The sequence below is a fragment of the Buteo buteo genome, chromosome 13 (assembly GCF_964188355.1).
Source record: "Buteo buteo chromosome 13, bButBut1.hap1.1, whole genome shotgun sequence".
Classification (NCBI taxonomy): domain Eukaryota; kingdom Metazoa; phylum Chordata; class Aves; order Accipitriformes; family Accipitridae; genus Buteo; species Buteo buteo.
Genome location: NC_134183.1, coordinates 4601087 through 4628338, shown reverse-complemented (window position 1 = coordinate 4628338; position 27252 = coordinate 4601087). Strand labels below are relative to the sequence as shown.

At 43.3% G+C, this 27252-nt stretch overlaps 3 protein-coding genes across 14 annotated transcripts; 1 reads left to right on the top strand and 2 right to left on the bottom strand.

Annotated features, from left to right (window-relative positions):
- Window positions 1-1514: 1514 nt before the first annotated feature.
- On the top strand, window positions 1515-6847 carry MILR1 (mast cell immunoglobulin like receptor 1). Of its 4 annotated transcripts, none has more exons than XM_075044316.1 (8): window positions 1515-1710; window positions 1800-1844; window positions 2683-2970; window positions 3302-3586; window positions 4098-4211; window positions 4668-4757; window positions 5836-5898; window positions 6256-6847. In XM_075044316.1, the coding sequence occupies exons 1-8, from the start codon at window positions 1677-1679 to the stop codon at window positions 6303-6305; spliced, it is 969 nt and encodes a 322-aa protein (XP_074900417.1). In that variant the 5' UTR covers window positions 1515-1676; the 3' UTR covers window positions 6306-6847. The 4 variants fall into 4 exon arrangements, with proteins under 4 accessions (XP_074900417.1, XP_074900416.1, XP_074900420.1 ...); XM_075044315.1 differs by having other exon boundaries at window positions 6253-6847; XM_075044319.1 differs by lacking the exons at window positions 5836-5898; window positions 6256-6847 and adding an exon at window positions 4862-4983.
- On the bottom strand, window positions 2855-13828 carry POLG2 (DNA polymerase gamma 2, accessory subunit). Of its 8 annotated transcripts, XR_012652634.1 has the most exons (11): window positions 13204-13828; window positions 12648-12774; window positions 12394-12499; window positions 11832-12005; window positions 10620-10760; window positions 9680-9760; window positions 8977-9077; window positions 8070-8207; window positions 5784-5838; window positions 5215-5302; window positions 3954-4001 (listed from the first exon to the last, which is right to left on the bottom strand). XR_012652634.1 is itself a non-coding variant. In XM_075044312.1 (10 exons), exons 1-9 carry the CDS (start codon window positions 13811-13813, stop codon window positions 5799-5801), a joined length of 1518 nt encoding a protein of 505 aa, XP_074900413.1. In that variant the 5' UTR covers window positions 13814-13828; the 3' UTR covers window positions 2855-4001; window positions 5784-5798. The 8 variants fall into 8 exon arrangements, 5 of the variants coding, with proteins under 5 accessions (XP_074900413.1, XP_074900412.1, XP_074900411.1 ...); XM_075044312.1 differs by lacking the exon at window positions 5215-5302 and having other exon boundaries at window positions 2855-4001; XM_075044311.1 differs by lacking the exons at window positions 3954-4001; window positions 5215-5302 and adding an exon at window positions 5530-5655.
- A 2716-nt stretch (window positions 13829-16544) lies between these two features.
- Window positions 16545-23824, bottom strand: DDX5 (DEAD-box helicase 5). Of its 2 annotated transcripts, none has more exons than XM_075044307.1 (13): window positions 23668-23824; window positions 21949-22114; window positions 21705-21801; window positions 21486-21619; window positions 21298-21363; window positions 20708-20849; window positions 20469-20629; window positions 20121-20293; window positions 19814-19924; window positions 19505-19566; window positions 19367-19426; window positions 17890-18114; window positions 16545-17307 (listed from the first exon to the last, which is right to left on the bottom strand). In XM_075044307.1, exons 1-13 carry the CDS (start codon window positions 23697-23699, stop codon window positions 16925-16927), a joined length of 1812 nt encoding a protein of 603 aa, XP_074900408.1. In that variant the 5' UTR covers window positions 23700-23824; the 3' UTR covers window positions 16545-16924. The 2 variants fall into 2 exon arrangements, with proteins under 2 accessions (XP_074900408.1, XP_074900409.1); XM_075044308.1 differs by having other exon boundaries at window positions 23692-23810.
- Window positions 23825-27252: the final 3428 nt, after the last annotated feature.

The following is a 27252-nucleotide window of genomic DNA, read 5'->3' as shown; positions in this document are numbered from 1 at the left end:
GCGTTCGCTTCCCTGTGAGCAACATCAGCCAGCCCCTCAGTGGCTTCACAGAGCAGGAGGAGTGAGAGACCGCGTACTCTCCACAGGCCGCCGTCGGCTGTGTCTGAGGCAGCCGGCTGCCCGCAGACCCTCCCGCCTTCACACACCGGGCCGGGCCCAGCCGCCCTGCCTGCACCACAGGGGCCAGGAGGGCGGCCCAGCCCTCCTCGCCTCAGGGGAAAGGAGGGCGGCCCAGCTCTCCTCACCTCCCGCAAGCACAAGGAGAGGCAGAGTACCGCCAAATCGCTTCGCGCCACAGCCCTTAACGGGCTCCCGCCGGCCGCCGCCGCCTCCTCCTCCTGACAGGAGGGCGAGACAGCGGGCTCCTTCGCGGCTTTCGGGACACCTCTCCGCCTCCATCACCCGGCTGCGAGCGTCTTAAGGGCTTTTTTTTGTGGTTTTTCTGACAAAGACCAGGGTCCCATAACAGGAAAGCCCACAAGCGCTCCCAGTTCTTCTCGTGACAGCTGCATTTTTAAAGATGCTTCCTGCCAGCTGCAAAAAAAAATAGGCCACTCTTGTGGTTAGCTGTCAGCACTTCCACATAAGAAACATTTGTGAGGGCAGGGTGGACGTTGTCTTAAAAGAAATTAGAGGGGGAAAAAACCGAGGAAAGAAGTTGCGCACAAAATTCTGTGAGGAAACTACCATGCTGCAACGCACCAGGCTTTCAGAGGGATTTTGTATTACAGAGGAGCGGACAGACTCTGTAGGGCCTCGTCTTGTTACCTTCAGAAAGCAGAGACAAAGAAATAAGAAATAAGGCAAGGATTACAACAAAACTTTTAAGGCATTCTCATTCTGTAGAAGTAGTTACTTCTTCACACACAACAGGGCCTAGGGTGCTTTGGATGGCAATGCCCATATATAGCTAAAGATTACATTTACTTTGCCCGGAGGATGGCAAATAAAGAACATCTACTTACTGTAATCGTGTAGCTCTGTATTACTGATTAGATAATCAAATTAGTCATCAAATTTTTTTCCGCAGTGGTGTTGAACTCAAGTTTGTGATGAGATTTGTACCTTCTAGTACAAGATCTCATTTCCTCACAGCTTAGTATTTGAAGTTTGACCAAAGTATTTCCCTAACAAGCTGGCTAGCTATAAATATTAGCATCTTAAAACTTCTATAGATTTGATGCTTTTTTTTTTTTGACAATTTTTTTTTTAATTATATTGCTGCTAAAAAAACCACTAGCACATACTACCTTAGTCTCAGCCATACAATCACTTGCATTATCTCTAGCAACTGTGTGACTGTTTGATATGAATCAGTGAACTCATTCCCTTATAAGAACAGTGCTAGAAAAATTATATACAGTCTTGTATACTGCATGGCAGCATGGTTCTACCACACAGCTCCCTCACATGGAAAACTGCTGATTTGGTCAGCTACATCTTAGAACAACTCTATGTAACATTCAACTGTATCCTGAACTGCTGTTCATCACTCCGCAGCTTTTGCTGCTGCTCACTGGTCTGTCTGCCATAGGCTAAACAAAAGTGAAATATGACAAAAGTCTTTACACAAACATCAGTGAAGATCAGCACTAGGACTTCCTCAACCCGTAGAGCCACTCCTCAAAGATCTCATTAATGTAACTCCACCAGCCGTCTTGCGCAGTATCAAGAAAATGTTTTTTCTCACAGTTCTGCTGTTTTCCTACCGTAAGCCAAGGACATACTTCTTACATATTACAAATCTTCTAAACAAGAACCATTGTTTCTTGTCTGAAAGCTTTCTTTTCTTCTCTTAGTTCAAATGTCTCAGAAGATTCAGAAAACTACTGCAAATGGCAAAGGTAGGTTCTCTCTTTTTTTGCTTTTAGGATATGTGCTGAAATAAACTGTTAACAAAAAAATGGGGGAGGGATTTAAAAATGTCCAAAACCTTCATGTAAAATTAAATCTGTCACCCCTGTCTGTGCAGTGAGGCAGTTTACAAGTTGCTATACAAAGTTAACTATCTCTTTGTTGACATGTATGTACAGTCAAAATTGCTTTAAGTTGTTAAAACTTTTTCTCCTCTAGAAGTGTCATAACTTATATTAGTCATGACTAGTTTATTACCATTTTCTATGAAAAGACCTTACAAGTTTTTATTACAAATTTATTTGTAAAATATCACAAAAGCAAACTGATTCGATGGACCATCAAGGCTCCTGCTGCTACTATTCAAAAGTTCAATCTACTTACACAAGGTTAATTCTACCTGTTCACAGCCACAAATAAAATACTGTTTTTACTTTCAGATTCACATACTACCTCTCAGCTAGCATATAAGGTTACTTTCTCCTACAATTAATGTCCCATAATATTTATATTCTATACTTCTATTATTTTAATTGCTGCTATAGTTCAAAAGTTTTTTTCTTAGTTCATCTGGATATATCTGTTGGCTTTGTGTGTATATGCTCTCTTTTGTATGAAGACATGCATTTTTCATCAAGTGTTTCAAGCTGCATAGTGATTTTGAAAAATATAAAGTTGTGTTGCCCACTACTGGAGGTGGAAAAAAAATGTAAGCCCCTATTTCAACAGAAATAGGTATAGCCTGGTCCTCAACGTATTTTGGGAAAAATCTGAGAGTTTCTTGGATGATAGGTGCAGTGAATTCACTCAGAAGTTTCTTCTTTCCAGAGATGCTGTCCAATCCCAGGCTCATACCTGTTCAAGGGACTTTGAATGTAGTGATGAACCAGAACGTGAGCCTCTCCTGCCACTCAGACTCTGGAACTCCACCTGTCAGATACACATTGTTTAAACACAGTCAGAAGATATCCACTTTAAATAGGCCAGACTTGACCCCCGGTTTGTTTAACTTGACTATCAACTCTGCCAGTGACATGGGTGAATACAAATGCAAAGCCGAGAATAACATCTCCAGTGGCGGAAAATACAGCAAAAGTCTCAACTTCACCCTTAAAGGTATGTCTTGCTGTATACCTTCTCAACATTTTATTTCAGGGGCATATAGCCGTGTCCGATGCAATGTATCTGCAGCAGCAGGAGTCAGGGTTTTGTTTGCAGCAGATACTGTTTTGGATTGCATTGTGTGCCTGCCTCGATCGTGGAGCTGAACTTTACTGCAAATGGCTATTATTTCCTTAGGAGTCGGCAGTGCTATTCTGATCCGGCTCACTGAGCCCTCCATCCTTGATGCCTGTCTCATTTGCCAATGTTGCCGCTTAACTCCGAGTCTTGCTTTGGAGCTTGTCCTTTACTCAGTGATGCAGACTTTTCAGTCTTCTTTTTACAGAGCCAATTTCCAAACCAGTGCTGAGCTCACCCACCTCTCAAGCAAAGGAAGGCCAGAATGTGACCCTGTCTTGTCTCTCGGAAAATGGCTCTCTTCCTATCACATACATGTTCTTCAAAGGAAGACAAAGCATTTCTCCCCCAGTGAAGATGCAGAAGAGGGAAGCAGCTGTGATTTTTCTATTTATTAATTCCTCTAGTGACTTTGGAACCTATAAATGCAGAGCTGAAAATAGCTTTCGCAATAATACAAAATACAGCAACAGTTTCAACTTTACATTAGCAGGTATGCATGTGTGAAACATTTTACCACTGTCGATAAACAGGGACCACACAAAATTCAGAATGTTGTAACAATGCAAGTTTTTTAGCCAGAAATTTTGTTCATGCAATGTAATGTTCAAAATATAATTTTTTACAATAAAAAAATATTTTTTTTAAATTAATGGTAAAAGATAGAATTCCATGCAGCCTAGGCAGTAGTAGAAGTTCAAGTGACCATGAAGGATGACTGTAAAAGATTGACTTTTGCAAGACACCCCTGGTCCACCTTGCTCCACCTTGGGGAGAGTCTGGTTCCATTTTTCTCTCTGGCCCTATGAAAGAGTCTACTGGCACCAGCAAGCTCCCTTCCTTCTTCTGTGGCAGTGTGCACTTGGGACTCTCCTGAGTAGTTACGTTAACCACAGTTAATCCAAAAGCTGAAAGAAATGCAAAGTCTTGTTTTTAATTTACAGAAAATACTTATGAAACAACATTTCATTGCATAAACACCTTTTTTTTTTTCTTTTTGGCAGAAGAGAGAAGCCATTCTCAACCTTTGATCATTTCTCTTGTGCTGATCTTGCTGCTATTCATAATAGGATTTGCTCTGGCAATTCCATTTTTCGTAATTCCTTCATATAAAGCAAGTGAGTTATTTGAATGTCTGTTTCATTTTCCAGAGGTGCTCATTTATGTTGTAACATGATATTTACACACTAAAAGGTATTGGCAAGTAGAGTTAAGCACTTGGTATTTTAGGATGTTGTCAAGTGTCCTCTTAACCAGCACAGGCAACTTAACAAGACACTAACAAAGCAAAATCTCAGAGCTGTATTTTAGATGGCAGGTCTGCGATGGGGGAAGCAAAGCAACATCTAATTTAATACACATATATGTTGGAAGGAATTGGACCTCACAGTTCTTAGTAAAGAAAGGAAATTCTGTTAAAAATACCCTTGGTTAAGGAGTAATTTTTACCACAAAAATAACATTTTATGAGATCTCCAAGAATTCAAAAAATATCATGGAGCTGTTTATTTCCCTCTAAGAAAAACTGATATATGTATACAGGTATATGTTTGTTTTTCTTTTACAATTTGCAGGAAAATTTAAGTCTACTAGGTCCTCAACTGGCTTTACTTCAACAACGAATGCAGAAGAGCCTCAAGACTACGTCATATACACAGAGATTGGTAAGTTCATGTTACTCCCCATGCAGTCATGAAACTTACTTGTGGGAGTTTAGTTGAAGAATGCTATTATACTATTTGTAGCTATTATGTGCAAATTTCTTCAGGTACTGCAAAAGCAGCAGAAGGGGACACCTACTGTCACTCAGTGAGCTACTACTACTACTGACTGTGCCTGGCAGAGGCATTATTTGAAGTCCCTCAGGGTCCATATTTGGCACTACCTGTCAGCCATGCAGCCAACACTGCAACCAGTTAAATTAATTGAAGTTCTATAAAAAAATCTACTGTAAACAGAAGTAAAATGAAGAACTGCATTTGGTAACTCATGGTGAGGATTGAAGTAGCCATTACAAAGGAAAACAAAATTAAAAGACAGTTAAGTAGATCAGAGGTGCCATGCCCATTTACTAAGAGACAAAAGTTGGCTATATGCATGTTGTAGAACAATAAAACTTACGTAGCTCCTGTATCTGTTCAAGATTGTTCAGTAGAGAGTTCTTTATTCCATGTTTCTTAACTTTGACAAGTCTCAAAGTCAGTTCAAACTGAAATTATGAGCAAAGCAACTGACCTAAGTTAAGACATTGTACAACTTCAATTGCAGAAAATACACAATAATGAAGACATCACATGAAAGCCAAGATGCTATTATCTTGTAATTTGCCTTATACATGAATGTCAGTATTTTCAAGCAAAAAAGAAACCTCCGAAACAAACCAACAGCAAAGGTGTTATGTTTCCTGTTTCTAAATATCAAAAGGGGAGTAATTATCTCCGAACAAATCTGCCTTCCTGTTCACGTAGCAGGCAGGTAGAATCCTGGCTGCTCTGCTGTCTTAGCTCGGTGCTCTGTGCAGCTGCTCATGCCAGATATCAATCAGCACTCTACCCACATAGCCTGCAAGGACAGTGACAATACCTCTGATAAGGCCCACGAACACTACAGAAAGCATATATTCAATATGGAATCTCGCTGCTTTGTTTCAAGATTATTAAAAAAAAAAAAAACCAAACCAAAAACCCCACCTGGTCAGCCTCTTGTCATTGAGTTAACTGCTGTTCATCATCTTTAATACAGAGCCTGTTAAACGAGAAGAAGAGTATGTCAACTTTTCTGTTATTAGAAGAGAAGATGAAAAAGGTGAAAACATCAAGCTATAATATTGGAACATCTGATGTGCGCAAATATGTTTTGGGGGGATTTTGCTGGGGGGGGGAGGCAGGGTTTAGATAGTAGCAGTTACATACCGAAAGTGCTTGCTTACTACAGAGAAATTAAAATAACTTTAAGACTTAATTTTGAGGGGAAAAAAGCACACAAAAAAACCCAAGTAAAAAGCCTATCACCATCCTATGATCCAAAAATTCAACGGCCTCATTATGAAACCACGCAGGAGATGTTATTAGTGACCAAGTTGCTGATGGTATATTAATTCTTCTGTTGTGCCTCTGTACCGAAAAAAGGAATTGTGAATTATGTTATTCTGCCTTTTAGCAGAGAAGGCAGCATGTGCTACAGTCTATTCAAAGGTCTTCATCAGACATTGAGTACAAGGTAAGATCTCGTGATTAACTTAATCACATATTTTTAAAGAAACTTTCCATCCTCAGATGTCTTAAATACCACCAAGTCTGCACAGACATGATGTTTAGATAGTAGATTCCTGGCCTAATTATTTTGTGGACAGACAATATAGCTCATTCTTTACTAGCAAGCAAAACTCCCAAGTCATAATCTCTAAAGACTTCAATTCAAAAGAAAAAGCAGAACAGATAAAAACTGTAATTAACAAAGACTCCAATAACCATCCCATTAGACAAACAGCAGCTTATTCCCCAAATAGCACCATAAAACCCAAAATGAAACAAAACAATGCAATCACTGTCAGGTAAGATCCTACAGGACGCAATATAAAGTCTGGCGTTATGTGCGTCTGATTAATAAACAGAAAGGAATAAATGATGGAAAGCTTTCACCCAGACCCAAGTTCCTGTACATTTAACAACTCTCCTGAAGTAAAAACTGGATTGTATGCAAACATAATATAACCAAAAGGCTTTAGTCAAGTATTAAAAAAAAAATATAAAAAAACCCCAACTGTGTTGTCCTCTTAGGCACATACTAGAGGATCCATATTTGGCCTCTGTACCTGCTATCTGCTGTTACCTAGCAGCAAGGATGGCTGTTTCTCAGTTCAACATTACTTCAGCTCTCAGAGTAGGGATAGGATGCTAAAATTAATTTTTGGGACAGTTAACTCCAAAACAAATTCTCCATCCTGCTACAGGCCGTTTCTTAGATGTTTCTGGGTTCTTTTAATGTCATTCCATAGCCCGCTTATGTAGAATTCCACAAGTTCAGTAAGTCATGCAGTCACACTATGCTAACCTTGCATTATATCTAGCATTACACTATGCAGCAATTAATATTATTGTTACAAATAATCCATACATAGTTAAATAAGCACCATGTTAACAGAAGACATTTTTAAGGCAAGTTCTTGTGTTTCATGACACTGATGACTATCTGTGGCTGCATGCCTTGTTGCATACACCTTAAAGCACTTTAATACAGTGACTTAACAAGCTGTACACGCATAGTAAGTCTACAGAAGATCAGAATCAATTTCATATCAATGCAAACTCCTGTATCTGACTGATTCTGACTACAACACTTGGGCACAGCATAAATATCGTCACACATTAGCCTTTTTCCACCATTTTCTATGTACAGCCATTTTTTGTCCACAAAAATGCTTGTCAAAAACTACAATTTATTTCTATTTCATCTGTTACTCTTGATAATGTATTTCTGATTTTTATGTTTATCAAGTGCAAGATGAAGTAGCTTAAATGTTGAAGAACTGAGGCCATGTGATTAACATACATTCCTATAAACAGTACAAAAATACTGATGTTATTAAAAATTTAAGATTTTAAAGTCTTTTATATAAAATACCATTTTGCAGCAGAGACCATAATTGCATCAGCAATACACAGATGAAAGATGAATTTTTAGGCTAGGATGGAGTATTTTCAATTAGATAGTAAAACTGAAGACATGAAAAAGAATACGGTTAGCCCTGCTAACAAGGGACAAGTTTGTCTCTTCCCTCTTTTCAAGGTAACCTGGAATACCTAGAAGGTCTAGATTTGACAGAAAACACATGCACCACCAAGTTTTAGCAGAACCATTTGCAGAGAAACCATTGAGTCCATGACACCGTAGAAGCAAGTTCAGGCACAGGTGTTTAAGAAATTCCTTTTATTCAATTAATTTAAGTTTACACATTTTTGGCTGATGTTACATACTTAGTTAAAAAGTCTTTCAGCCTAGAAATGTGCATCATTTCCTTCATGGTGGTGTCTCTGCTTCTCAGCTGGACCACTCCATTCTCTAGAGTGGCATCAGTTATCAAGACCATGAAGAGAACACTCATCTCATCGTACCTACAAAGAAAAGAGCACACCTGTTACTGCTTGTGGTGTACAAAAAACTCAGATAAGTTATGTACAAATGACCATAAACTGTAAATACTTATTTTTGCTATACTGCACTAAGTCCAGTGTGAAGACACCAGTTTTCTTGTTGCCATTCCTTGCTTTCCTGATTACATTTCTTTAAATTATTTAGTTACTTCAGTACATAAGAATGTTATTTGCTGACCTATTACAAGAGTATTTTTGTAGAAGTGGAATATATCTTTCTTCTGTTATTTAATAGCCAGACTCACTTTGAAGACTACTGCACAGAACAAATAGTCGTATTTATTTTCTCTCGGGAAAAAATACTCATCACTATGCTCAAGATCTGCTGACATGAGCAGCAATATGCTCAAAATAGTACTTAAGAATGAAACAGAACCAGTCCAGACGCAAAAATGGGGGATGAGGGTGGGAAACAGTTCTACAAGCTTATGACTCATCTTATGAAATGTATTTTCAATAGGAGTCTCTGAAAGGCATTTCACAGTTCCAGAGAAACAACAATAACATGTGAAAGGCTTATACTTCACTTAATTTTAAAAATGAACTATCTGAAATTGCTCTTTGTAATAAAGCTAACTGAATCCAAGTTTATAGTTTGGGATACATGCCTTCAGTCATGTGGTTACTGCACTCGATGACTTCTTACTGAAAACAGGCATATTTTCGCTAGTCCACAGAAAGTCATCTTTCACCTCCATAGTTTAATTTACAAAAGACTGTTTCTCCTTACTTTGTATAAAGCTGTTCCATAGATACTTGCATGGTTTCAAGATAACCCGGCCATACGGAAATTCTGTTTTCTGACAGTTCATTGAACAATCCTTGACAAACCTGTGTTTATTTAAAAACAAATGTTAAAAGACAGCCTTTGAGGGCTTGAAATCCTATACAATGAAACCACTAAAATTCTAGCATGTGTGGTATTAGCATTCCTAGCTGGTGTTAATTTTCTGGCTGAAATAATCTCAAAGTAGAAAGCAGCCTGGCAATTAAATCTCCATTTATATTTAAAAACATGCCAATGTAAGTTTCCCCCCTTCTGTGGGGACCAGCTTAATGACTGACTTAAAAACTTCTTAAAAATCGTTCTAAAGATGTGACCCATGTGTTAAGATGATTCTGAAAGATCCAGAAGCTGAGAGGGCTTGTATTATTTATTTTCCTTAATTTTGCATGGAACAAGTTATCAACTCTAATAGTACTGAAAGCAGCATGTTAATGCAAGGCAGGCATCTACTACCCACTGTCTGCAGTGGTCTCCTTTGGCTACAACTCACAAGCTGCACAGCAGCACTGTGAAATATGTACAACCACTAATCTCTGAGAATCAAAGTAGCAGCATGATTCTCCCCAACATAAACAGTGTCTGAATTGTAACAGAAGGTTACATGGAGAGTCAGTGCTCAAAATTAAAATACTTTCTTACAACCTACCTGTCTCAGCTCTGTTGTTGGACCTTTTCCTACATCCAAGGCCACTTTAAGAGGTGCTAAGCAAGGATGAAGCTTAAGTACCTAATAATTTTACAAAAAGCAACAGATTACTAAATGCATTTGGTGTGAAATTCTAAACAGAACTAGGAAATATTAAATTTTTTTCACTGAAATTAAGGTTCTAAACATGCAAGAAATTTGTCATAGCACAATCCTGAGTTAAAAGCTGTATTTTATATAACTAGCACACATGCCGGCCAGATTAGCATGGCAGAAATTACTCCATTTTGGCCCAGAAAAGAGATGAAGTTTTGTTAGCAGAGCTCCATCGTCTTTATTGAAGCCAGAGTGATCAGAGACAGCCCAGCAGACAGTTACCATCCAGTCGACTGCCTGGTCTTAAAGACCAAACCACTGTTTGACTAACAAGTGCTCTCTGACGGCTAGTACTCTAGCTCCAGAAAACCAGGGTAAAGTGGGAATAATGATGGTCCTTGGGGAAATGCCCCACTACCACCCACGACCCACTTTTTCTACTCTTCTCAGCAACCTTCAAATGCTGCCAGAAGAGGCAAACTCCTCTTTCCCATGCACAGCAGCCACATTCCAGTTCCTCTTGACTCCTTCATCACTTGCATGGCAAGAGCCTACCTACTAATCAGAGAGAAAGAAGGTAAAACAGGAAAGGTGACCTCAGAATGAGAGAAAAATTGCTTATGTGGGTGAAAAGGACTGCAGAGGCAGTCCCATGGGGCCAGCCTATTGCTACCAGTGAGAGGCGTTCTGTCTGCACCTCTTGGGGGAGGGAACAGATGATAGCCATGTGGAAAAGGGAGGTATTTCCATGCTTGAATTTACCACATTGTCTGTGGGCTTTGTACTTTGACCTATCCCTACCTTCCATCATCCATCCTTCCCTACACTTTCTATAGAAAGTTACCTTTCTCTGTGAATTTTTCTTTTTTGTTAATGGGTTCTCAGCTAGCTGTAGAGAATCAAAGAGATATGCTAATACTCCTCGGTCCAGATTTCCGCTCACAGACAGAACATGAGGAATAACATTCTTCCTTCCATCCCGGCCCTGAAGAGAAAAAAAACCACAAAGGTGTACCTCAAAGACTGTCCCCAAAAGCCTTTTGTTTACTTTAAAAGTATAATGAGGCATTGAGCTCAAGCACCCTTATTACATTTAAAATACAATCAGACATATATTTTAAAAAGTTACCAGCAATCTTAAAAGCGTAAGAGTAACTAGGTAAGATTGTAACACTGGGGAAAGCAGAAGATCAGAGCAGGATGGGATTATTTTCTTGTCCTGCCTCTCTGATCATAAATTTAAACCTATGGCCAATATACTTGAAACTCTGCATTTTCTTTCAGAGGTTTCTAGATGACTTCCAAGAGACCACAAGGATCCGTCCCCACCAAAAAGCCCGCCATGCAAACCCAAAACAACTACATAACCCACAGTTTTGTAGGTTACATTACAGTCTTCTGCCTTCTGTATACAAATAAGCTGCAAAACCAGGAAAGACAGACAGGACTGTCATGAGGAGGAGAAGGTTGCAATTTGCTGGTAAAATACCAAGTTACGCTCCTTTTATCTGTTCAGCCTGACTTTTCAAACATTGCCATTCACTAGAAGTTTGTCCCTCTCCAATATATTCAGTGGAAAGGTTTCCCTCTAGCCCATTCCCCCTTCTGAGTGTGGCAACTTCTATAAAGCCATTTGCAGTGTTCATAGTCCATTAATCCACATGAACTTCTACATATATGGAATTGGACAAGCTACAGAAAGAAAAAACATTTACAGGTTCTTTTTGATGCAAACTTAACACTGCAAAACACAGACTTGACTTTGTCTTGACATCTACTCACAGATACAGGTAAAGGCTATGCAGCTGAAACAGCTGTCTTGTCAACATAGCTCATTTCTATTTTCAAAGAATTAACTCCTTGCAAAAGAACTCCAAAATGCGATTTTATCTGCTTTTGAAAACAAAGGTCTGACTGCAGACTATCAATTGTACTGCTTTTACAACAAGAGAATAAAAAGACAGTCACATGCTAAGCAAGTGGACCAGCAAAGAAACCATTTCTCTCACACCTTATCATCTTTATCAGAAAAAAATTTTAATACAGTAAACCTTACAAGTAATTTTGAGCTATCCCCTGGATACATCTGTAACAGTTCAGTATCACCAAGGTTCTTCAATGTTTCTATTGTTTCTGTCCCCCAAGGAAATCTGTAATGTAAATTAAATCCTCTTCTTCCTTCTTCATCCTGAAAGTCACTGCTGCTGAAGTTAGATGGGCCTACTGCAAACTGAAAATAAAAAGATATGAGATGATCACTACTGTACGTGCTGTATTAACTACAAAAAACAAGTCTGTAATGCAAACTGGTCTGTGATTTTCAGCAAAGGATTTTTATATATTACAGCCCAAAACTCTCTGTTGTTTTACAGCATTTTGATCTCAAGTCACTTACAGAGACAAAACATTTGCCATTCTGCAAGTCACATTATAAACTACTTAACAGGTTTGTCATAAACTGAAGTAGTTTTTTGGTTTCTCACGAGAAATATATGTATTTCAGTGACAAGAACAGGCTAGCAATATAACACCATAAGACCGACCAGGGTGTCTAATCCCCCCTTTCTCTAAGATATAAAGAAGCAGGCCAAGATTTCCCATGGCTACGCTGCCGTTACCTTTCTCCACCATTGGAGCCTCTGGCGTAACCAGTAATCGAGCCACTGTCCTGCAGTTCTGGGAGAACTAAACCATGTAAGCAAAGACGTGGTCCTTTCGCCTATTCTTTAAACAATAGCAAGGTCAGCAAGTTAACTCCTTCAAAAATAACAGGGAAAAAGCAAGAGACAGTATTCAAAAATAATCCAAAAGTGAAACAACCGCAAACACTTGACTTAAGTATGGAAAAGGATTAATCTCTTTATCACTCTACCTTGTAAGCTTTTTGTTGTGTTGTTCACTTTCTGGAATAGAGTGAAAGCATACTCCAATTTGAGCAAGGCCACAAGGCAGTCTTTTGTTCACCAATTCTATGCAGCTAACATATTGTGCCAAGGCACCTGTCGAAAGACAAACAGCTAATTTTAGTAGCCGCAGGAAAAAATGTTATTTTTTTAATTCTACTGAGCGCGTATGTAGCACATATGATACCCGTACTGTTTATATGTGGAGTCCCACTAGCGTTAATGTTTTGCAGAGATTAGCTCAGCAGTCTGTAGCCCGATTCCTCCGGGTACTTTGGCAACTGTGATTTTAATGTGCCTTTCCCCCAATTACAACGGAAAGCATCCGTCGGCGTTCACGCCGCTCAGGTCCCTGAAAACGACACAAACTCACAGCACGCAGATGAAACCTTCCCAGCGCGCTAACGCAACTGGAAAATTCCCTGAAGTGCTGCTGCTTCGCTCCCCGCAAGAAAAACGCGAGCAGGCTGTCCAGATCTCTCCGGAGAACAGCCTCACCCCTGCGCTGACGGACGAGGCACCTACCGGGCAGCAGGCTCTCACGAAGCGTCCCCGCGCTCCCTAGCACTTCTTCCAGAGACGGTCCGCCCGGCTCCTGGCTACAGTCCCTGCCCCGGAGGGCTTCGCGCACCGTCTCCGAATGCAGCAGCCGGAGACCCTGCCCGGCCCGCGGAGAACCGGCGGCGGGCGGGCCGTGGAGCGGGGCATCCACGGCGAACACCTGCTCCCGGAAAGCCAACGCCGAGTCCCACCACTGGGCCGCCAGGTTTCCCCGCAGCGCCACGCCCAGCGGCCCGAAGCCCGGGTGACAGCCGCTGAGGTAGGCGCGCCAGGGCAGCGCCGGCCGCGGCTCCGCGCCGCCCCGCAGGAAGTGCCGGCGCCAGCACACCTCCAGCAGCTCCTCCCCGCTCGCCGCCTCATCATCGCCGCCGGCCGCCGCAGCGTAGGGCCGCGCCAGGGATCCGGCTTCCACCTCCTCCGCGACCCGCGCGGCGAGCGGCCGCCGCCGCCTCAGCACAGACCGCCCCAGGGGAGCGCGGCCGCACCACCGACCCCCTTGGCGGCAGCCCAGCGCCATCTTCCTCGCCTCGCCTCCTCCCTCATGGCGAGAGGGGACGCGGCGGACACTGCGCATGCGCCACGCCCCGCGCGCGCAGGAAGCGGGGCTGGCGCGCGGCCTGCCAAGTACGAGCGGGAAAACGGTGGCCGCGCATGCGCGCTGGCACGCCGCGGCCTGGCGCTGCCGCCTTCCCCCCCCCCCCCCCGACTCCCCCGCCCCGCCATTTCTTTCTCCTCAGGGGCGGCCGCTCGTCTGCGGCCCGGGGCGGGACCCGCGGCCGCCGGTGTTCCGTGCCCTCCAGATTCCGGCCTTCGCGTGGCTGAGGCTGCACGTGTCAGGAGGTAGCGTCTGGCCTTCCCCTCCCGGACACGGCAGCCCGGAGCTCCCTCGGACGGGGCTGTGAGGAGGACCCTACCCTTTGCTGTCATTAGGAACACATTACAGCTGCACAGGGAGGATGTCTGTGGGAAAAGCCTGTACAGATCTCATCAGAGCAGCTCCACAAAGCTTTGTATGGTCTGAAGCAACATAAAAGCTTTCCAACCAGAAAGCAAGAGTTCGAGGTAACACGTCACTGCAGTACCTTCTGCTGAGAGGGCGAGCCAAGGCACCTCTGCTCCTCAACCCTGCTCAAGTTCGCAGCTGGCAGAGGAGCCCCACAGCTGAGCAGTGGAAATTTCCATCCGTGCTTCATCACGGTTTTGTACCAGTGCCAGAAGGTGGAGCTTAAGAGAGGAGGAACCATTCTGCAAGCTGGCTGCCACGTAAAATTAATGTATGTGAAGTCCTAATGAGTTGGAATAATCACAGCATTGGTCCTTTATTGCACAAATCCGACCCACAGGCCAGAAGGACCAACAGAGAATTGAAAAGACAACACCTTAGTAGGCACCTGCGCCAGCTGGAGGATTGTTGCTCCTAGGTGAAAAAGTACTGCTAGGTACAACTTTCTCAGGCAGATTTGCTATAAGCTCACTTCTACCAGAGCAGGTCTGATAACATTCTCAAAGCTAGGTAGTAGAGCTCTTTTTGCATCTTTTTATGTGCAAATGTTAAGAGTGCCCACCTTACACTTACTCCCACTCAGGGAACACTTCCCCTAGATGATGGTCATTTAGAAACACCCTTAGATAAAAAAATTCAAAGCCATGGTCCTGTTTTTCCAGAGTTGTGCCTTACTGCTTGAAAAAAATTAAAAAAGAAAAGCAACCTCAAAAATAGCACGCCAGTAACCCACATCGCACATCTAGAAGGAAAACAGAACTTCTGAAGCTTGAAGTTACTTCAGCTTCTGAAGGTAGCAGATTTGGTCACATAATTATACTTAAGTCCACCAAGAATTTACAACCTTGAAAAACCTGTATTGAAGAGTCACAAGGTGCATCTCTTCCCACAATTTCCTGATACAAGTTTCCAAAGCACACTCCCAACCCATAGGACTTGCAAACACCCATCTGGGTTTCACTTCAACCAATGTGGTTGGTGCTTATCTCCCATCTAAAGGGAGAAAGAGGTTGTTCTTTGCATAACTGTTAAAGACCACAGTCTGTTAATTTTAATTCACAAGCTAGAAGTTATACTAAAAGAGGTATATACAGAAAAAGTTTTTAAGAGGGAAACAGGCTTTCCATGCACTTCGTTTCAGGTAGCTGCACTAGAAACTAAGCAATTAACATGTCATTTCAAAGATAAATAATCATCTACTTCCTTGTCTTCAACACCGATGGCACTGGGCAAGGGGAATGTTGCAAAGCTGATTAAAGAGACTCTTTCCCACATTGCCAACTGCAGTCTTAGACTCAAGTGCAGCAGTATTTCAGGACTCCAGCTGAAGTTCTCATAGCAACAGCAAATGATCACAAAAGTACTGTCAAGTGATAGAACTCCACAGAAAAGGCTGCTGTTAAGAACATCATAAGCTGAGCCTGAGGAAAACAATCACCAGAGCTAAGCATGGACTAGCAAAAAGATCTAAAGTGTAAAAGAAATAGTCTGACTTGGGTTAAAAATAACCTAGACAGAATCTTGCCTTGATTCTTGCAGATTCAACCTTGAATACGTTAAGCTGGAGTAGTTAAGTAGTTAAACCTGAAACTAATCATTGTTACTGATAAACAAGTGAGAGGAAGGAACTGAAAAGTCAGTATTAACTGGAATTTTAATATACCATACTTGAAAGCATTAAGTACTTTAACCCCAGGATCAAGTATTATTCCAGCTACACTCATCAAGGAGTTGCTTTGCTCAGCAGATTACAGAGACATTTGCATGTACTACAAGTCTTGTAAAAAATCCATGAAGTACGTTCATGGATCAACAGCCCACTTCCCTCCCCCCACTTCCATAAAGAAATCACTGCTCAATACCAGTTTAAGTATAATTTGAAGTTTTAATACTAAGATCTTCCCATTTCTCTGAAGCTCATAGTAAGCCTGCATGCTAACTCACAAGGCCTGACAGCTGTAGATTACATTACACTCAAGCCTAGTCTGCACATATGCTCCTGTGAAGGCAACAGTTTCAGTGCTGCAAAAGCTTCCTACACTTGTAGCAGCTCACTAGCAACACCACTGCAGAGTTTTGGTTAGCAAGACTTCCAGCTACACCATTACTCCAGCAGATCTTTTCCAAAAACTGGCCCTACACTAGTGAGACAAGGAAGAGTACTGTTTCCAACAGTTACTTAGAAGCCAGCTTTAGTTTTCTTCCCCATCAAAGCAGAGCCTGCCATGCTAAGCAATCTAGCCCAATCAAGGCAAGGCTGGTTTTTGTATAAGCTTAAATGTTTAATCAGACACAGTTGAGAAACCTTTCTAGAATTTAATATAAAAACATTTGACATTCCATTAATGTAAAGTTGTGCACATGTTGAGAAAATTGCCATCTGAAAGAAAATTCGGTCTTCAAATATCTTTATTGGAAGGCCATGCACTGCCTTCTGTTACTGTATTTCAAATCACTGTACATTTACTTTGAAAACACTGTCTGCATTTTCTAGTACAAAAAACTAAAAATTGTTTCAGGAATGTAGAGAAATATTCAACTTAAATAGCGAAAAAGTGCACCATAATTACTGCTGCACTGCAGTCATTTCTGCATTTCCCATTTCTTAAATAACTATCCTGTTTTGATAACACACAATATAAAGAGCAATTATGAAAAACTGAGACATTTAAATACACTAAGTTATTGAGAATAACTTGTCGGCATTGGGTAACCTATCATAGGAGCAGCACCAGTGGCAGGATATGCATACTGCTGTTGGTTCATGCCATTGTGCATATTTGCAATATTACTTCCATACTGCTGATCATAGCCATTCTGGTAAGCTCCTGCAGGGTTACCAGCCCTGAAGCCAGCTTGCATGCCTGCAGCTGCAAAGCCATTTCCAAAAGGAGTTCCATTACTGAAACTTTGGGCACTGTAGGCCCCATTTTGAGTTTTTGCTCCAAAGTCTCTCTTTCCTAGTGCACCATAGTTTCTCTCAAAGTTCTCCCTCTCTCTAAAACTACTAAATCCACCCCTTTTGCCCGCAGAATATCTGTCACGTCGATCACCTCGGGAACGACCTATTAAAAAAGACAAGACATAGTTATATATGTATCATAAAGGCTGCATTTTTACATACCACCAAATGAGTTCAGCTAGTAAGGGGAAAACCCTTCCTTCTTTGCCCCAGCAAGGCAAACTTACTATAAAAGCTTTCCAGTTGCTAACTGGACTCTAGTTAGATGAAGACTCTTTTGATACAGAAAGCTGTGTCTGACCTATGGGAAGAGTCATATACTCTCCCCTGGAATACAAGTAGTGGCATCAAGGCAAAAAGTCACTTTTATCTTGCCAATAGGACACTTGCATCTATCTTTCGTAGTCATATGAGACAGCCACAAACCTGAGCCCTGAAGTGTTTTATTTCAGAGCAAACAGAAGGCACATCTTTGGCCAGCAGTAGCCATAGGTGCACCACAGCATGAGTGGGGAGGGAGGTGTTGTTTTTTGGTATTGGTGTTAATAAATACCTTTTCAGGTCACCGTAACTGGTAGCTAAACCACCTTCCACATCCATTTTGGAGCGAGGTTGGGGGTGGAATTTGAGTTTCCATTTTGTTCCAAGAGGAAAGCTATGCACTGTGGTCAAGAACAGTACTTACCTGAACCTCTGTCTTCAATCAACTGAAGCAATTTGGGGTTGATGGCTTGATTAGCCTCCCGAAGCACAGAGATGAGGTCATTTACTTGCTTAATATTGTTAGGAGTAAAGAATGTGTATGCTGTGCCTGTTTTGGTACTGCGGGCAGTTCGTCCAATTCGGTGGATATAGTCCTCTGAGGAGTTAGGGTAGTCATAATTGATGACAAATTTCACATCTTCCACATCTGTAAAGTGTTGCAGTGTGGCAAAAAGCAAGGTACAAAGTTTTGCACACCACAACAGCCAAATCGAAGATAAACATTAGACAATAGTACTTTTAACGGAAATAATGGCTGCAAAGAACAGTGTTAGAATCATCCATTTCTGCATGAGTATTGTGGAAGAGAAAGTTATGCACACTCCGTCTGTTCCCATCTCATCACCCACCCTGTGATCCAAAACCTTACCATAAAGGAGTATGCATTTGCTTGTCATTCCCAACTCAAGAGTCCCCTTTACAAATCATCAAGTGACATCTGAATGCTTCTTGCAGTAGGGCCACTAAAGCTCACAGCAGCCTCTTCATGTGCTCATTTGAGGACCTTAGAGTAAAAACATACAAGGTCCTTCACATACACACTCATTAGAAGCTCAAAAAAAAAAGGGGCCACACTGCTTGTCTTGCCAAGACCTTTGAACCGCAGCTGCAAGAAAAACATACCTGTCCCCCCAAAGTCACCAAGTTGTTTTTATGCACTGTGTCTCGTCTAGGCAAGCGCTTCCAAGAAGCCAGGGTTCACTTGAGAATGTGTCTCTCTCTGGCAGGTCTCGACATGACGACTATGTATAGGTGGAGGAACTTCGACTTTCAAAGGCATTTGAAAAGCCATTGCTTTCCTGCCCCACTTGCTAAAGTGAGAGGTGGACTTTTTCTCAGATTTCATGTGCCAGTACTCACCAATTTGTACAAGGCTTAGTACATTTTAAAGCTGCTCTCTCCATTTCATGGTTGAAAAAAATTTCATTGAACATTGAAGTTTGTAATTATTTTCTTCGACATTTCAGCAAACTCACTGAAATTCAAAGACCCACAGATCACAGCAGACAGTATGCACAAAACTAACAGTACTGCACCATGGCAAATCATGCAAAGCATGGAGAGAAGAGAAATACCAGGGCAAAGTGAACTGTGAATGAAACTGCTTATTTCATGAGAGAACAGTTTATGGGGTAGTAGTTTAAAGGATGATCTTTGCCTTTTGAAGATTACTGGCACACAATGCTCTCAGCTTTCACCTCTCTATTTGACTGGAAGCAGCCAGCCGATCATTTCCACTAGTCCTCCATCCCCCTCGAGTCCTCCGATTGTCATGCCTAGGCCTTGCCACAAAGACTGCACCTTTATGTGAAGAAAACTTAGAAAAATGCAGAGGTTAAAGAAAGCAATAGACTTTCTTTAAATAGCTTTGGGCAACTGGCATTACGAGTTGTACTAACCTAGACCTCTGGATGCAACATCTGTAGCAATCAGGATTGGTGCTTTTCCATGTTTGAATTCTGTAACACAAGCAACTCATCAGTTTCTTCATTAAGTAACACAGATCATATGCTTGCAGAAATTGCCAAAATACTCACCATTTAGAACCCAGTCACGCTCCTGCTGACTTTTATCACCATGAATACCCATTGCTGGCCACCTGAAAATACAGAACTTGATTGACCTCAGACCATTCCTTGAGTGGCTTCATTAGTCAAAGATAGGGCAACTGGCACTACTGGCAAATTCCAAAGGGCTTCTAGAGTTAGTTTTAGCATTTTATCTGACACCTGGTGTCACTGTATTTGACAGTTTTATTACCATAGTTAAAGTGGTCACTCATGAAGAATCAAGAGCATGCTCATACTATTAAGGTAGCTCACTGAAGTTCAAGCTATTAGACTCACCCATCTCTCCTCATTTTCCTGGTAAGATCATCACACCGTCTTTTGGTTTCCACAAAAACAATTGTTTTATTTTCCTTCTCACTCATTATTTCTTCCATCAAACGAATAAGCCTATTAAGAGATGATGGTTAGAGCTGGGATTGATTTGTACTACACAACTTCAGTTTTAACAGCCTGATTTTTAAAATTTTTTTATTGTCTTAGACTGGTGTCTAAAATACATCAAGACAAATTCATTCCACAGTTCATAAGCTAAAACTAACCATTAAAAGACAACTTGAATGCTTTGTCCCCACTGACTACTTACTTGTCATCTTTCTCTACATCATGACACACATCCACAATCTGAAGAATGTTGTGATTTGCACTTAGTTCTAATGCACCAATGTTGATGTGTACATATTCTTTCAAAAAGTCTTCAGCCAGCTGCCTTACTTCCTTTGGCCATGTGGCACTCCACATCAGAGTTTGCCTGTCAGGCTGGAGAAGGAGACTAGGTCAGTACAAGATCAATAGACAGTCAAGCCAAATGCCCAATCAAAAAAAAGTCTCCCCAGACAAGCCTGAAAAAGTTAATTGCTCTGCCCTTGCTTTAATGAGCATAGTGGCATTTGTTTCTGCAATAGTGATAAATGCATGAACCATTTATACTCACTCTTATCTGATCCACAATTTTTCTGATCTGAGGTTCAAATCCCATGTCAAGCATCCTGTCAGCTTCATCAAGGACAAGGTAAGTACACCTCCTGAGATTGGTCTTCCCAGCTTCCAAGAAGTCTATAAGTCTTCCAGGTGTTGCAATGCAGATTTCCACACCTAAAAACCAAGCAGTAAAGTCAGTTTAAGTAGTTTTCACATTGCCTCATATGGAGATGCATCAAGGCTAATCCATACCTCTTTCTAAGTCACGAATCTGTGGTCCCTTTGGAGCACCTCCATAAATACACGTAGACTTCAAACGGCATGCTCTGCTGTATTCAGCAGCTACCTGCTGCACTTGTTGAGCCAGTTCACGAGTTGGTGCCAGCACAAGACACTGGAAAGAAGATGCCCAGCTTTTAGTTCAATACCTATTTGAAGCTTCTAGTCTGAAACTAGCCCTAAGTGGGAAGGCTGTCATATATTCCTTCAGTGTCAGAATGACTAAAGTGGATTTAAGTAGCCTGAACCAGCAAACCAAATTACCTAGCATCTCAGTTACCACCAAACACTGACCTACGTGGTACGATATCTGAAAGTCACTAGCTTCCAGGGGACAGCAATTTCCAAAACAGGACACGTAGCCCTGTTCTGCACAATTTTAAGGACAATCCAACCAGAGCTTGTAGGATGTTCTTGGGAGACTACCAAAACATGGAACCACTTTAGTCATACAGAGAAACACAATACAGCTGTGGACTCTTATGAGCATGGACAATTGGGACTGTAAAAAAAATAATCACATTCTCTAGAAATTAAGATCCCCTTTCATTAGGAATACTCACAATAGGTCCATCTCCTCGCTCCAGGAATGGCTGGTGATTTATATGCACAATAGCAGGCAACAAGTACTGTTTAGAAGAAAGAAAAGTTTCATTACAATCTCTTCCCAGAAGTGTTCAGCCTGCATTATGCCAGGCCATACTTTCACTGCTGAAATCCTGCAGTATTCCAGGCTACAATCAAAACTTACAGACAGTGTTTTCCCTGATCCAGTCTGTGCCACTCCAACCATATCCAATCCACTCAATGCAACAGGCCATCCTTGTGCTTGAATAGCAGTTGGTTCAGTGAAGTTCTGCCTCTGAATTACTTCCATAACATTTGCTTGAAGAGAAAATTGAAACTTATTAACTTAGACTTTGTCTTAATCAAGCCTAGAAGAGCAACCAATAAGCTAGTCTTCACTTACCAGGAAAGTTAGCTTCATAGAAGTTTATAATCGGTTTTGGACAGTTATGGCCCCTAACTGTGACTTCTTTGCTTGATCTGTACTGTTCAACTTCTTGCTGCAAGACAAAAAAAGCCCCATTATTAGAAATAAAGTTTGATAGCAAAGTTATCTTTTAAGTTACCCCATGCAAACCTGTTGGGCCCCATGACCTTCAGCATGTTTGCACTTATTTGTTTACTTTCGCATGAGTTAGGGTACATACCACAGTACGTCTCACTACATCAGGATGTTCTTGATAGAAGTTCTTCTCAAATTTGGGCAGCTCATCTAAATTCCATTTCTTTTTTGTAAGTTTTTCCCCAGGATTTCCAAATTTCTTTCCAGAAAGAGGTCCACCTCTACTTCCTCCAAAACGGGGGGCTCCAAACCTGGAGAAGATCATAACGTAGAATCCAAAGGAACATTTTGGTCCTCTTATACAGCTTAACCACTATCTCTGCGGTATCTATCTGTAGCTTTACAATTCAGATTTATAAACCCCACCTACAGGATACCGAAACTTCAAAAAACATACTTAAGTTGCAGATGCCACAATCTGCCTAGCTACAATTCATATTCAGAAGCTAAGTTAACACATATCTTTGCAGTTTTCTTAAAATGAAGCTCTTAGGCCTATTAGCAAGTTACAACAACGGCAAAGTAAAGACATTAACACCTTTGTATTACCCCATGCTCAAAATGGTTTCCCACCCAAGTGACACTCCCATTGTGTGTCAGCCTGCAGAAAGTGGGCAGGGGCAGTTATGAAACCTTGGGATAACTTTCCCATACACCGCTTTCTTGTATCTCCAAAGATAAGACTTCTCTCAATAACGAAATTTTTTTGAGGCAGTGCATTTTACATTAGCGTTTTAGGTTCGGTTCCTGCATTCAGAAAAGGCTCATCTCGAAGCCTCTCCTGGCAGCCCCGGGGCGCAGCTCGAAGCAACGCTAAACCCTGCGCCGAGGACCGCTAAACTGGATCCGAGCCTGGGGCTCCCTCCCCCGCCCCAATTGCTCCCCAATTTTGCCCGGGCAAGGCGCTGGGAGCGATCCTTCCCAGCCCAACACAGCGCTCTCAGAGTGGCCGCTGCTTCCTGCCAGCGCTGTTTCCTTTGTCTCTCATTTCTGTCTACGCCACATTTTCCAGCCGCTGCCATTTTAGAGTCTGAGCTGGGCGGGGGGAGGAGGAGGAGGAGGAGGAGGAACAAAGGCAGCAGCAGCCGGCATTTTGATTTCCCCTCAGTCACCGCATGGCGGGGCCGGCCATTAACATCCGCTTACACAACACAAAGCGGGAGCCGGCCGGCTTCTGCCAGCAACAGCCAGAGCCGCCGTCCCTTGTGAGGGGGAAGGGAGGAAAAGGGAACCGCCCTACCGAGAGCTCCCCGAGCCTTCGGCATCGACGAAGCGCCCGGCCAACCCACTGACCCACAAACCTCCAGCCAGCCCGCCGCTCCCTAGCCCACCCCCACTGGGGGGGGGGGGGGGGGGGGGGAGAATCGAGCTCTGCGTGGACCATCCGTACTCGGGGGTACCTCCCCGGAGGGGGGGGGGGGGGGGGGGGGAGTCCCTTTTCCCCACCACAAAAAACCCACCCGCGCCCCTCCTAAGCGGCCACACACAAGCGGGGGCTGCACTGAGGCGGATGGACCCAGCCCCGTCCCAGACCGTGCAGCCACCCACGCACAGCGGCCGCCATCGCCAAGAGCTCCTCAAGCCAGTTCCCCTCCCCCGGCCTCTCCTCGCGAAGCTCCGGAGACCTCCAGAAGGCAAGAGCTGAGGAGAAGGGCTCCAGGGCCCAACGCCCGCGACTCGCCGCCATTTTAAACGGCTTAAAAAAAAAAAAAAAAACAACCACCAACAACTACTAGAACCCCACAGTCGGTCTTAGAGTCCGGACGCTGGCGGCGGCTAGCGCCGGCCGGGCCCCCGGACTCACCCTCTATCCCTGTCGCTGGAATACCCGGGCATGGTGATGGTGGCGGTGGGCGAGACGATCCCGGTCACTTAAAACGGGTGTCGAAAGGTAGGGCAGGATCCGACGCCGTTGGTGGGGGCCACCGAATGTAGAGCGCCTCGCCGCCCGGATGCCGGTTATATAGGGGGCCGCGGGGGATGCTGGGAACCGGCTGGTGACGCAGGCGCAGAACCCGCCCTTTCTGTTATGTAAGCGGCCCGAACTGGCGGGAATCCCCGCCCCCTTCCCCTGTGGGCGGGACCGCGGCTCGGCCGACTGACCGGCTTCTGCGCTCGCGGCCGGAAGTTCCCCTCCTCCTTAGAGGCGTGGCCTCCGACGCCGTCACTGCCCGCAGCGCCCCGCCCGGAGGGGCCCGTGCTTCCCCCCACCCCCACGCAAGGAAAGGCGCGAGCGGCTGCGCCTGCGCACAGCGGGCGGCGGCGTAATGGCGCCGACTCGTCGCCTGGCTGAGGCCTCTCCCTCTGCGCGCCCGTGGGCCGCGAATCGTCCTTGGCCTGACGGGAACGGCGATTTCTCCCCTCCCAGCCTTTGCTAAATAGCGGCCTGATGCCTTTCGGCCTCCCGGTTTGTCCGCCCAGAAGGCTGCTCGGCTCCTGGCTGGCGTGCAGGAGCAGCGGTGAGGCAGCGTGCTTCAGTTTGGTCCTGGCTGGGGCTCACAGTGAAGTTCCCCGAGCTCAAAGCCTCACAGATGCTTAAGAGAGACGTGTTTGTGGAAAGCCTTCCACAAGTGCTGCAACAGAGAAAACCCAGGCTCAAGTGGAGTTGCCCCATTTTAACTAATAACTGATAGTTGAAGGAATGGTAGATTCAGCCGCACGCCCACCTGGATTTTCGAGAGGCTAAAGACTTAGATGTGCAGATCCTCACGGTGACAACAGGTTGGACACAATCGTAATAGCAGATTATTAAATGTTACTTTGACCAGTGCTTTTAGACTCTTACCCGTTGCCTTTTATAAATATTAAATACTTGGGATTAGAAACAGTTAACTATTTTTATCTTTTCAAATTCCACAACAGGGCTAGTAAAGAAATTCAAAGGTCACAAGAAGTGCACCAGTGCACTGAAGGACAGGGCTGTTTAGAAAGCACACGTATAATAAACATCAAATACCTGAAGTGGATATTGTGGTGCTTACCTGCCCAGCTTTGCTAGCCTGAGGAATAACAAGAATGTCTTGCTACCTGAGGCTTTAAGCACACAAATGAAAAGGTGGAGCTTGAAGCGTAAATATAAGCAGCCATATTGCAGACCACCTGTTTCAAGCAGTGGCAAATGCAAATTAACATAAGGAAGAAGTGCCATAACAACACTCTCAGTTTATATCCTCCCACCTTCTAGCAATCCGTGCTTTAAGGCTTTTCTGAGACAAAAATAACTTAACTGTATTTGATGGCCATTTCTTCCCATTTTTGTTCTATTTATGCTCTTAGCTTCTAAGATACCATGACAATGTGTTTTACAGTTTAATTGTAAACTACCAGAAAAATATTTCCTTTAATTTTCAACACGTTGCCTGGTGAGAACAAGGGGCACAAAACAAAATGAGTTACTAAAAATGGTGAGTTATAATTTTCTATTTATTTATACACTTTGTGGACATTAGTATCTTCTAAGTCACCTCCTTTGTAAACCAAAGTTGCAGCCTAGCTAATTCTTTCACCTTTAAAAGCAATTCCACACTTCTGATTATCCTTGCCATTTTCTCTTTATTGGCAAGAAATGCACCCAGTATTCAAGATCTGGGCCCCATACAGATTTACATAATGAAGGCATAAAGATGTTTTTGATCTCTTGTGTATTATTTCCTAGTGATTTTTTTTCTTTGTTTTTGATTGTTGCTAAGAATGGAGCAAGGTTTTCAAGGAATAGTACTAGATGTTTCTATGATCTCTTCCTCAAAAGTAACACTTAAGTTAGGCTTATCTTTGTTTATGAATAGCCACAGGTGTTACCCCCTCAGAAATCTGGAATACCACCCCGATCAATCACTTTTTCTTAGTATTAATTTGTTCTTTTAGTAGCACTTCAATTTGAGTAGGTTCATTAATACTATCCCTGCAAATTTCTAATAGAGGATCCTCCCCATTTTTTTTCAGTATGGGATTACTGATGTAATGTAGCTTGTTAAAGGTTTTTCTCCCCAAATACTCCTTTTAATGCCCTATATCTACTGACCCTATAGGCTTCCTGCTTCTGGTGGTCTGAAAAAGGTTTTTGCAAAGGCTGTGAAAATAGCAAATTGTTGATCTTTTCTTCTTCTTGCCTATTACATTTAGCTTAACACAGCTTATTTTGGTTTTTTTGTTTGTCTGTAACTTCGTGGTTCCTGTTACTGTGCTGTTTAACCTTGCTAAGGTTTTAAAGAATTGAAAAGACTAAACAAAATCCTCATCCTGGTCTCGCCTGCACGTGTTTAGTCTGCACATAACTCCTTTTGATTTCCTCTGAAAAAAAACTTCCTCATTTTTGTGTTCTACCCCTGTAAGTTAAACATCATTGATCTTCCTGTGCTCTTTTCTTACTTTGAGGCAACATGCGAAGCAAATCAATGCAGCTTTGCAGAGCTGGCTATGTATCAAACTGAAATCCATGTTCTAGTATTAATTTTGGTAATACTGTTATGGATTTGCTTATATGCACAAAAGCTCTTTTATTAAAGCAGTATGTGTATTTGGATTAAATATCTACAAGTTATGGCCATAGACTGTTAGAGCTAACATTATCACTGATGTTTACTTGCTGCCAGTCATTGTTCTTAGTTGTAACTGGGATCTCTGCTGCTTCTGTCATGCTCCAGGAGTTGAAGGATAAGGGCACCATTATTTCTAGTTCTGTGTGACTTAATGCAACACAGAAATTCCCGAATTCCTAAGGAGCACGGAATACCGCTGCTCAGTAAGGAAGATATGATACGCTTTCACCATCCACTGTCTCCAAAAACCTGTATGCTAGCAGCTAGCACAGGAAGTTTCACTAGACAAAACCTCATAAAATCTTACTTCTAATAAAGGCTCTAACGCTTCTGTATCACGCACAGAAGCTGTCACGTTACCCCGCGTTCCCAAGCAAACCTGCATCCCCCGCTCTCCGTCTTGTAGGACAACCCCGTTAATGGAAACAAACACCCCCACGCCGGGCCTGCAAGGTCAAGTGCTAGAACCTTCCCCCGCTGGAGGCCAGCCCTCTCTCCACCTCATTTTGGTTGTGAAAACGCCAACAACCGTCTCCCTCAAAGGGTGAGGAAGGCGGAACCACCCCGGGCAAACCCCCACGGCCGCCTTACAGACCCGGCGTTTATCGCGCCGCCATTTTACACCGCCAGCCGCCCTCAGCAACCGAAACGCCTTTCCCTGGCCAGACCCCCGTCCTGCCCGGGGGAACTCAGCGCACAGGGACCGGGGTCACGGGCGCGGGGAGACCCCCGACCCCGCGGGAGGCCGGCGGGGCCCTTCAGGCCGCGGCGAGGGGGCGCCCGTCACGTGACAGAGGCGCGGTGGCTGCACCAGGAAGCGGGGGAGGGGAAAGCCACGTGACCCGCGCTGC